The sequence below is a fragment of the Heptranchias perlo genome, chromosome 26 (assembly GCF_035084215.1).
Source record: "Heptranchias perlo isolate sHepPer1 chromosome 26, sHepPer1.hap1, whole genome shotgun sequence".
NCBI classification, from domain to species: domain Eukaryota; kingdom Metazoa; phylum Chordata; class Chondrichthyes; order Hexanchiformes; family Hexanchidae; genus Heptranchias; species Heptranchias perlo.
In genome coordinates this window covers 43,147,578-43,159,677 of record NC_090350.1, presented here as the reverse complement: position 1 = coordinate 43,159,677, position 12,100 = coordinate 43,147,578, and the positions used below count along the sequence as shown (strand labels likewise).

The window sequence follows — 12,100 nt, the reverse complement described above, 5'->3', positions numbered from 1 at the left end:
ATGCTGTCTACCTCCACAAGATTATCTCCTTTTTGGACCCTAATCGGCACCACCCTTCCTTTGACTACCCATTTACTATTTACATGTTTCTAAAAGGCATTTGGGTTCCCTTTTATGTTTCCCGCTAATCTATTTTCATATTTTTGCCCGTCTTATTTCCTTTTTCAGTTCTCCTCTGTAGTTTTTGAAATCAGCTTGATTCTCTACTGCATTATGAACCTGACATTTATGATAAACCTTCTTTGTCTGTTTCATTTTAATCTGTATATCTTTAGTCATCCAGAGAGCTCTAGCTTTGGATGCCCTTTCTTTCCCCCTTGTGGGAATGTGTCTAGTCTGTACCTAAACTATCTCCTCTTTGAAGGCCCCCCCGCCATTGCTTATTTATTGTTTTACCTGACAGCCTTTGATTCCAATCCACCTGGCCAGATCCCTTTTCAACTCAATGAAATAAGCTCTCCTCCAGTTGAGTATTTTCACATTTGTTTTTTCCTTGTCCTTTTCCATAACTACTCTAAACCTAATGATATTGTGATTGCTATTTCCCAAATGCTCCCTCACTGAAACATGTTCCACTTGCCCCACTTCCAAGTCACTTCCCAGTTTGATCAGGCTTTGTGTGAAGAAGAATGTCCTGATATCAGTCCTAAATTTACCTTTCACTAGTTTGATCCTGTATCGCCTTGTCCCACTCTCAACTTAATTTACAATAAAATTATGGATTTACTTTGCAGGAGAAATGCCCAGAGAATTGCCTTGAATATGTCCTCCATTGGAGTCAGTGGTCTCACTGAATGCTGGAAAAGGAAAGGGATAATGCTAATTAAACCATGAAGGCTTATACAAACAAAACATTTCTTACCAGGGATAGAAAACAAGCCCTTCTTGGGGGCATAATGTCCTTCAAAAATATGCATGACGGAAAAAAGTGTTTGCAAATCTCCTTCCAACCCCTGATAATGGGATAGAAGAAATTAGCAAGAAGTATATTGGACAGACAGTGCTGAAAGCTTTCCACTTGGCTGAATGTGGTTAAATGTTTTAGAAAAATTCAAAGCTGCATTTGGTACTATTCCAGTAATGATCATATAGGGTAGTTCCAATATTGCATTCTAATGTATAGGCTGTCAGCACTTCAACTCTGAGCATACCACCAAAAATACATCCGTGTGACTCAGCAAGTTTTGGTAACTATATTTAAGATTTGTATTTAAAACTAAATTAATAGATTGTTGCTCGTCAAAAAAAAACCTCCCCTTATTCCTCTTTACTGAAGGTTGAGACACTCATGCAAAGCTGGGGTATGTTTCCATGGGCTCCAATGTCTTGTCCAAGTAGTCATTTTCAAGTGTGTTCCATGAGAATAACTGTTGTCATGCGTGTTACATGGCCAATCCTGCCATAACCTGACATCCACTTCCCAAATGTATTCAATTGTAAGGTCCCACTACTCCTCCAGTTGAGATCCGCCTAGACCAAACATCGAACTTAGGGCTTACCTAGTTTTTGTGACTCAGTCCTACATCAAAGAGAGTTGTAGGTTTTCTAATTCTTACTCTTCACAGTGAACTTAAAAGATCTGGATCTAATGACTTTCACTGAAACAATATGTTAAAATATCTAGGTTTCCTTTGGGTACAATTAAGCAGTGATTTTTTTTTGGGAGGGGGAGAAGGGAACTCCCCCATTGGCTCAGCTGATTAGCGTAGTGAGTAGTTGAGCCAAAGGAAGGGCCTGGATTTGATTCCTGGCCTTTGCTGACTAAGGTGCTTTCAGTGGGATACCACAAAGAAAGAAAGACTTGAAAGACTTGCATTTACATAGAGTCTTTCACGACCTCAGGATGTCCCAAAGTGCTTCACAGCCAATGAAGTACTCTTTGAAGTGTAGTAACTGTTCTAATGTAGGAAACAGAAGGGATAAGACAGTTGGCCTCACCGTCTCTGGATTGAAGAACAGTAAATTACCCAGGATTTCTACTTGTGATTACTATCAGAAGTTTGTATATGTATGAATGTCTGATAAGGACAGGATCGGGCTTGGCTATGTTTCCTGCCACGGTGCAATAGCCTGTTTATATTGACTATCTAGGCTCAGATGTGAAAAATGACCACTCTGGCGAGGTACTGGAGGGTGCCAATGGAACTAACCATCATGAACCAGAGCCTTTAACAAAATTAGGCAGAAAAAGGACGGAAAAATTGATTAAACAGTTACTTGGGATTAATGTTAGCGTATAACCAGAGGAACACAATTCACTCACAAACCCCTTGAAGCCTACAGGAATTCTCATTATTTCTACATGCTACTGGAAATGTATTGAATGGGGGAAGAGATCGCAGCTTATATTTTGAGCACCTTACCAGATACTAATATCATGTTAAACACCAAAGACTCTGTAAGTGAGCCTTTGTTCCCTATGCACTCGAGTGTGACTTTGTGGATGTACAGTTAATATCTGCAGAGGTGTTCTTGATTGTTCTATTACTTTGTTGAAGAACTATGAATGGTATTTGTGCTGTTTCTGCAAAGTTTCAGCAGATGATTGGGAGACCCCCTGCCAAAATTCAACCCCACGTTATCTGGCAATGCAGTGTTAGCCAGGAGTCACAGAAATCCTTGTTACTATAAATTGCTCACTGGAATTGACATGCATTCTCTCATGTTTTCCTATCTTTGGATAGTGAAAGATTAAAAACTATTAATGAGGTTTATTAAAAGTTAAACTGGCAGAAAATTAATGCAGAAAATTTCACTTCTTTACAGAATTAGCCTTGGAAGGGGTACAGTACCGATTAACTAGAATGTTACCAGGGTTCAAAGGGTTAAATTATGAGGACAGGTTGCATAAATGTGGCTTGTATTTCCTTGAGTTTAGAAGGTTCAGGGGTGATCTAATCGAGATGTTTTAAATGATAAAGGAATCCAATGGGGTGTATACAGAAAGACTATTTTATCTGGTAAGAGAAATCCAGAACAAGGGGACATAATAAAATTAGAGCTAGGCCATTTAGGAATGAAATCAGGAAGCACTTTTTCATGCAGTGGTGGAAACCTGGAACTCGATCTCCAAAAGACTGTGGATGCTGGGTCAATTAAAATTTTCAGTACTGAGATCGATAGATTTTTGTTGGGTAAGGCTAGCAAGGGATATGGAACAAAGGCAGGTAAATGAAGTTGAGGCACAGATCAGCCATGTTCTAATTGAATGGTGGAACAGTCGAAGGGCTGAATGGCCTACTCCTGTTCCTACATTTAAATTGCACTTCATCCTCGGATATAAAAATAAGGGACACAACATTTCCTAACTCTCCTAATACTGAATGTGGGCCACCATCCATAACACACATGTGAGAATTAATCTGTCCCATGGAATCTCTAGGTGTGTGCCTTTATCTCAGTGGCCTGAGAAGAATTGCAAGGAGGGTGTCACATTTATCTTTGAAATTGGCCGATTATAGTGCTACTGTCAAATGCACTTAACAAGATAGGGGCCTTCTCTCAGAAACTTGTCTTAAGCCTTTCACCTTATTGACAGGACAAAGCCAAACTACAAAGAAAGAAAGAACTTGCATTTATATAGTGCCTTTCATGACCTCAGGACATCCCAAAGCGCTTTACAGCCACTGAAGTTCTTTTAAAGTGTAGCCACTGTTGCAATGTAGGAAATGCGGCAGCCAATCTGCGCACAGCAAGGTCCCACAACCAGCAATGTGATAATGACCAGATAATCTATTTTAGTGATACTGGTTGAGGGATAAATATTGGCCAGGACACCAGTGAGAATTCCTCTGCTCTTCTTCAAAATAGTGGCAAGGGATCTTTTCCATCTACCTGAGAGGAAACACGTAAAACTCTCATCCAAAAGATAGCATCTAGATTACACAAACTAGGGTTGTAATCCCTGGAATTTAGAAGATCAAGTGGTGATTATATCGAAGTTTTCAAGATATTACGGGGAACTAATAGGGTAGATAGAGAGAAACTATTTCTGCTGGTTGGGGAATCTAGGTCCAGGGGACGTAGCCTAAAAATTAGACCCAGGAGTGAAGTTAGGAAACAGTTCTACATGCAAAGGGTGGTAGAAGTTTGGAACTCTCTTCCGTAAACGGCAATTGATGCTAGCTCAATTGTTAATTTAAAATCTGAGATTGGTAGATTTTTGTAAACCAAAGGTATTCAGGGTTATGGGGCTAAGGCAGGTATATGGAGTTAGGTCACAGATCAGCCATGATCTCATTGAAAGACACAGCAGACTCGAGGGGCTAAATGGCCTACTTCTGTTCCTATGTTCCTAGCGCAGCGCTCCCTCAGTACTGCTCTTAAATGTCAGCCTAGATTTTGTGTTGAGGCCTCTGATGTGGCCGTCTCTCACGTCGTGTGTGCTAGCAAGATCTCCCAACGTGACAGTTATAACTGATCTACCTCTGACTCCTGTGGAAATGCAAGTTGGTGTACATCCTATAGCAGATTGCCAAAATTTGTTCATATCCACTGCTTGTGATATTTACAAGTTAAAGGAGAATGTGGGTTTAAACTTTGTAAGTGGCCCATAAGAGTCTACCGTGGATTCATTATTGACACAATGCTGATTGTTTTGAAATGATTTTTTTGTAATTTGTAATCAGTGTTTAAAATAAATGTGTAAATATAAGGGTAAAAAAGAATTGGAAAATAGATGTGGTGTTCTGACCTGCACAAGAACAATGAGACACTGGATTCCTTTTCAACTGTGGGAGGCAGGTAAATGTCATTTGTTTTGTTTCTATACTTGGAAATACCTATTTATGACCTCAGGATCTTTGAGTTTAAACAGACTTCATATTCCTCTCCCCAATTATTGCATTTGTTTAACCAAATAATATTGATAATGGAACTTCCTGTTTGAACTGTGATATGAGTGGTTTCTCAGAATCATCCATGTACTTAAACTGATACAAAATGCCTTTAAATCAGAGGAGATAAATCAGCCTGTGCGTTAGAGATGCTGTCTTGTACTGTAGAGTCAACAGCTTTCATTTCTCAACTTGATGTCACCTAAAAGGGATGCAATAATGTGAATTATGTCATGTCTGAGTGTTTGCAATATACTTTTCAGTTAAGACTGTTGCCTGTTAAAAGAACTAATGCTATATCAGTCATATGGAGAGTTAGAAGGGATGGGTTGCATAAACTTTGACTTTTCCAGAGGTTATAGCTGTTTGAAATGATTTCCTCAACTTTGCGTGTGAGAGGGGAAGGAGTGATTTGAACTCTGGCCCTTTTAGTTCCGTTACAGAATTTAACTGTATACAAATCTGCTGCTGATTCTCTGCTTCTCCCTCCGCTGCAAAAGTTAAATTCAATTGTTTGCTGCAGCAATTTGATGTGGACACTGAACTTGAACTGATTTGCAACACTTGAGTGGAAGGGATCATGTCAGCTCACAGAGGTGTTTGTATATTGCAGTGTATATTCATAACTTTGCAAGGTGATAAACAGGGCAAATCAAATGAGGTTTATTCTTTCAGGGGACTCTAGTTGTGAAACAAAATTTAAACAGTTTGTACAGAATAACAGGAAACATCACCTTCTGCCTATTGTAGATTGTAGCGTGTGCAAAGATGCTTTTGTTCCTTAGAGGAAAATTTCACCTTTCAAACAGCGCGATCATATCCAAGACAGCAACTTGCAGTGATGTGCACGATCTATAATCTCCATCTTTATCTGTGGAAGCAGTGACAACTCACATTTGTATTGTGCCTTTAATGTAATAATACATTTCAAGATGCTTCACAAGATAGAAGTGACTGGTGACTGAGCGGTTGTGCTTTTGGCCAACTCTCCTAATTCTACTATCAAAAAGAAAGGTTTTCAGAGGGCATGGTGATAGAAGTCTCGAAGTGAAGAGCTTTAAGCAGTGAGTTCCAGAGGGTAGATCTAGGTGGCTGAAAACTCTCCCATCAAGTGAGGAATGCTGAAGGGAAAGGGGGGGGGGGGGTGGTTGCTGAGGCTCAGTGAGATAGACAGAAGTCAAGATTTGGAGGACCGTAGGGCTGGAGGAGGTTGCAGAGGTAGGATGAGGTTGCAGGTATGGAGGGATTTGTATACAAGGACAGTGATTTTGAATTAGATGCACTGAGAGAAAGGGAGCCAGTGGAGTTCAGCAAGGACAAAGTTGATGGGCGAATGGGTTTAGTGTGGGATGACAACGGTGATGACAAAAATAGTATGCGTTTATATAGCACCTTTTAAAATTTAAAAAAAATCACAAGATGCTTCATAGCAGTAATATTAGAAGGGGTGACTGAAAGTTTGGTCAAAGAGATGGGTTTTAAGGAGGGTCTTAAAGGAGGAATGGGCAGTGGGTTTAGTAAGGGACTTCCAGAGTGTGGGCCTTAGGTGGCTGAAGTCACAGCCATCGGTGATGGGGCAAAGAGGGGATGCTGGAGTCGTAGGAGTAGAGTGTTCCAGGGAGTCAGACAGTGAAGTTTTGGACAAGTTGAAGTTTGTGTAGGAAGCAGCTCAGGAGGCTGGTAAGGTTAAGATGAAGAGTGGAGTTGCTGAGATATCATGACTACCATGCTGAACTTGTAATCCCAAAGGGTGGAAAATGTTCTGCTTTCCGTGTGCATAGTGATTTATTTTCTCACGATTTCCCGCTCCAGATCAGCGACTCTTCCTGCTGTACGATTTGAGTGGCACAATAGCTTTTACAGTTAAATGTTGCTGATGGTCATGACCGTCTTGCCTGGAGATCATGTGGCATCACTTCCCCGTTTCAAAATAAACTGCAAACAATGTGCTGTGCCTCAAACTACACATATATGCACTGGAATGAATTTCATTCCAAGCCAGCCGCAATAAATATGAAGCTATTTACATCCACTGCTACTGTACCTCATCACAAAAGCCACTTTCTGTTCATGTAACTCTAGCAGCTTATTTGGGGAGCACTTATCATCCCAGACAGATGCAAAAAATGCCACGAACAGGACAGCGCACTTCCTAAAGTTACCAGGGCCTGACTACTTTAGAAAATACAGAGCTCTCTCCCACCCTCTAACATGCGCATCCTGTTGATGTTCAATTATACATGCAACTGACAAATTCTCGGACCTGTCCAATCTGAATTGTTTTTGAATGTTCATGTAACAAAGTGGTTCATAATTATGATTTTTCGAGGAACACATAAAATGCAGTTGCATTTTTCCTCTACCCTACCCCATACACCCAAAACAATGAAGTAAAGTACAACAGTTGCATGCTAACTAAGGGATTCAGAAGTTTTATAAAGAGAATAACAGACACCTACAGTTGACAACAATCTTTTGAAGTTTATGTTCTATGGTGGGCACTGGAGCTGAGAGTGCTTGAACGGGAATAAACTTACTGATGAAAGTGGTAGTGTAGGACCTGACTACAAATCTTTTCACTTGCTCTACATTGTAATTGGAGGGCCAACTCTGATGCAAGAGGTTCTCAATAACAGTGAAAATAGTGTTCACTAGTGGTAGAAAACAGTTACGGCAGTGTTTGTCTATTCCAGTGGTCTTAGGACATTTACACCCTATTCTGCAGGTCCTGGATGGCAGTTTGAAAGTTTTGCTAGAAATGTACAAATTAAAATTTATTTACAGGCCAAAAAAATTGTCTCTTTTTTTCCCCATTGCCCCTTCATCAAAATAGTGACATTTTATTGATCAGCAGCAGGAACCAGAGCATTTCAGGTTTCATAGAAAGGGTAAAAGCACAGCCTTTGGAGGCTGAGCTAGTTTAGTCAGTGTCAGGAGTCATATCAGTGGAGGAACTAGCGCTTAGTATCTGAATTAGGTGACTTAGTGTGATGCGCATTATGAGTGACCATTGTGGTTTTTACAAGGAAATTGCACAAGACACTGAATAAAAACTGAAATCTAACTTGTTTAGTGCTACATCGCGGACATGGCTAGCTGTCACTAGCTGCTGATTCAGAATGCTGAAGACGCTGTTTGGCAGCAAAACCAGGTTACAAAAGGCAAGTCTTTAGTTCTTGATTGAATTAAGAGTTTGATCTTAATCTTTAACCTGGAGTAGTGCTGCCCAATTGCAGCTGCTGTATAATGCGGTGGTAGTTTTTATTTCCACCTCTGGGAAGACTATTTCCATCCGTACGGGAGATTGTTGTGTGAACAGAAGTGTTTTTATGGAGCTTTATCTGTGTCTCTATCTGTTCTGTGGAGTGGAGGTATGAGAGATTATAGAAAATGGCTTGTCTTTCTGAGAGGTTAGCCTTAATGAGTGACACCTTTTCAGTTAAGACCTGCTCTCTGGCCCGAATTACCCAAGCCTGTGCCTCGTCCAATGTGTTCCTAAAGGCATTTGGACACACACGAACGCAACCGTTCTTAAAGTTGCTTTTGTGGCTTCCTTAATGACTGTTGGTAAAGGCCCTGCCCAGAGTAGAACTGAGCCACACAGATAAGCAAGGTTCCAAGTTTAAACTGGAGTTTGTGTTGAGTTAATTGATCTTAGCTGGGGCTACAATTACCTTCAGCACTCATGGACTAAGGATGGGAAAATCGGCTGGGGTTCCTGCCACTGATCATTATTCATTGACCCCTGTGATGTCTTATATGGTTGACTATCCTACCAACACTTGCTGTCTAGGATCACACATGAAGAATGGCCACATAGACGAAGTAATGGAAGGCAAATGATGCCTGTAGAACTGTAGTGGACCATGAGTCTTTGGCTCCAAGGGAAGAGAAAATTGGGGAGGAGATGGACGAAAGTTCCTTTACAGCCTGCTTTGGCAGCTATTGCTTCCATAATTCATCAAATTAGAGTGAAGCACATCCCATGTTCTAATATTACAGCTTCAGTTGTAAATTTATGGGATCATTTGTTACAGTTAGCTGGCTAGATTTACTATTCCAGTGGTTCACTTCAATTTCTTAGTTCTCAGTTTGATGTCGTTGTACTAATCACGTCATGCTCCATATGACTGAGACCAAGTAAGAACTGCACAGGATGGCATATCAAGTGAGATTCTGGTACTGTCTGAGCAAAGGGAGGAGAAGTATGTGGAGTTGGCAGGAAACAATACAGCAAAACCATGACCACCCAAGATATGAGAACCTTCATTTTTAGAAAGAACACAATGTGAATATTGGGAAGACGTGGTTAATTTGAGATGTGTGAGCATCTAAATTACATGTATTTTATTTTGTGACTCTAATCTAGGCAAAATCAGAAATCACATGGATAGAAAAGGACTTTGCCTCTTTAAAGTGTAAGGTAAGATGCTGACACTTGCCATGCACATATCCTCTTGCTGCACTGCTTGGCAGATTGCCCACTAATGGCTGAATTTATTTCTCCTAAATGGAAGGCTGTTGCCTTCTTTCTTCCTGGGCTATGGTCCAAACTCTTGACTAATTTTTATGCTGTTTTGTTAACTTTGTATTTGGTGTGTAACCCAGTAACGTACTTTTGTCCTATTGAATACCCCCCCGCATATGGTGCATTCACATATTTCTTAGCAAGTCTGCACAGATTCTGTTTTGTAAATTGGCAATCTGTGTATGCAGTTCTGTGCACAACAGGAATTCCATGATCAATGGTTTGAAATACATGTACTGTGCATATCTAAAATAATGACTGTTGAAACTTCAACTGTACATATAAAAACATCTGGCAGCTGTGTGTGAGCCCAAATAGCAGCAGTAACCTATGCTGCTTTCTGTTGGTGAAAGTGTTCTAAAAACCTTGGTGTACTTTAACCGATTAGGAATGTGGATAAGGCCGATGAGTTGGATTATACATCCTGTAGCACACGTCATTCACAGGGCTCTTACAATTGGCGCTAATCGGTACTTAATCTTTCAGGTCTGTCCCAGTAGTGCATGGATTTATATTTTCCTTGTTTTGTTCACATGATTTCCCTTCTTTAGGTTATCAATGCATATTTGTTCATACTAACATTCCTCCATTGACTGCCTCTCTTTGGGTCATCTTGTCTCTTGTTCTCCCCTGCCTGTCATTCTATATTTTCTCATGCCTCCTATCGTTTCTAGTGATTCCATCCACTTCAATTTTGAATGACAAGATGATAGCACTACCAAGTTTTCCTCCCAATTTTGTCCCTCCTTTCACCTCTCCTCTCCAGCAATACTGATCCATGCTGGAGTATAATTTCATGACTGTTGACAGCCCTCCAGTGCCTCGTGTAAGTGGCCATTCTTCATGTGTGAGGCTAGATGGTGAACATCAAACTGTTCAATTTAGTGGACATTCCAGCCAGGCCTGATTCTCTCTACACTAATGTACTTTCCAATGGAGGGTTACTGGATAGTAATCTGTCACTGAAGTCTTCTGTTTGATTTTCTTTATTTCTGCATCCAGGACACTCACTAATGATTCCCTTTCCCTAAACCAGGAATGGAAAGTGGAACCTTCCCTGTCTGTAAAGTTCAGCACACTAGATAGTGCCTTTATCCACTGAACCATCATGGCAGCTTGACTAAGCTCCATAAACATAGGCATATAAGAACAGGAGTAGGCCATTCAGCCTGCTCGAGGCTGCTCTGCCATTTGATAAGATCATGGCTGATCTGTGATCTAGCTCCATATACCTGCCTTTGGCCCAAATCCCTTAATACCTTTGGTTGCCAAAAAGCTATCTATCTCAGATTTAAATTTAGCAATTGAGCTAGTATCAATTGCCGTTTGCGGAAGAGAGTTCCAAACTTCTACCACCCTTTGTATGTAGAAATGTTTTCTAATCTCACTCCTGAAAGGTCTGGCTCTAATTTTTAGACTGTTCCCCCTACTCCTAGAATCCCTAACCAGCGGAAATAGTTTCTCTCTATCCACCCTATCTGTTCCCCTTAATATCTTATAAACTTCGATCAGATCACCCCTTAACCTTCGAAACTCCAGAGAATACAACCCCAATTTGTGTAATCTCTCCTCGTAACTTAACCCTTGAAGTCCGGGTATCATTCTAGTAAAGCTACGCTGCACTCCCTCCAAGGCCCATATGTCCTTCCGAAGGTGCGGTGCCCAGAACTGCTCACAGTACTCCAGGTGCAGTATAACCAGAGTTTTGCATAGCTGCAGCATAACTTCTGCCCCCTTGTACTCTAGTCCTCTAAATATAAAAGCCAGCATTCCATTAGCCGCCTTGATTATTTTCTGCACCTGTTCATGACACTTCAATGATCTATGTACCTGAACCCCGAAGTCCCTTTGGACATCCACTGTTTTTAACTTTTTACCATTTAGAAAGTACTCTGTTCTATCCTTTTTTGATCCAAAGTGGATGACCTCACATTTGTCTACGTTGAATTCCATTTGCCACAGTTTTGCCTATTCACCTAATCTATCAATATCCCTTTGTAATTTTATGTTTTCATCTACACTGCTTACAATGCCACCAATCTTTGTGTCATCGGCAAACTTAGATATGAGACTTTGGAGTGTTGATGTCATTCGTAAAACATTGTGGCTCTGCAAGGACATGATTAGTGACTGTATGCTACTGCATCAGCCCCTCATTTCTTAAGAACATATGAAAAGAAGGGCAAGAAAGGACCATCTGGGCCAATCAAGCTTACCTCATCCAGTAATCTCAAAGTCCCCCAGCCCCAGGTAATGCGATCTGTGTAGTTGCCTCTACTATGTTCTTCCCTTTCCCTTGCCCCCAGGCCCCAATTATCCCCAATCTCCTACCTGCTCTCGCTCTGACCACCTATACTCTGCAGCTTCTTGATCTTCCTTGCTCACTTCAAGCTCATCTCATCTTTGACACCTACCACCTGCTCCTTTGATCCTCTTGACCACCCAACTCCCTTTTCCTGGCACACATCAAAATTAACATTGTCAATGGTTTCTTCTCCTCAAGCACTGTTTCTGTTCCCTTCAAAACTGCTATTATTCTCTCCTCAAAAACCCCACCCTCATCAATTGTTGTCCCTCCTCCAACTTCCCTTTCCTTTCTAAAGTCTTGAACATGTTTCGTCCCAAATCCTTGCCCGTTTCTCCTGTAGCTCCCTATTCAAATACCTCCAGCCTAGTTTCTGCCCATCTCCCAATACTGAAATGGCCCTAACCAAAGTCATAATGACATCTATGATTG

General features: G+C 40.9%; 1 protein-coding gene across 2 annotated transcripts in view; it reads left to right on the top strand.

Moving 5' to 3' along the window:
* Positions 1 to 12,100, top strand: part of LOC137342747 (ribosomal protein S6 kinase 2 alpha-like) — a 196,002-nt gene that overhangs the window by 103,001 nt on the left and 80,901 nt on the right. Inside the window, exon 3 of one of the 2 annotated variants that reach the window (XM_068006916.1) lies at positions 9,205 to 9,258. The exons of the other annotated variant lie outside the window; for it this stretch is intronic. Coding sequence (XP_067863017.1) covers positions 9,205 to 9,258 — 54 coding nt within the window. The remainder of the gene's footprint in view (positions 1 to 9,204; positions 9,259 to 12,100) is intronic. 2 annotated transcript variants of the gene reach the window in all.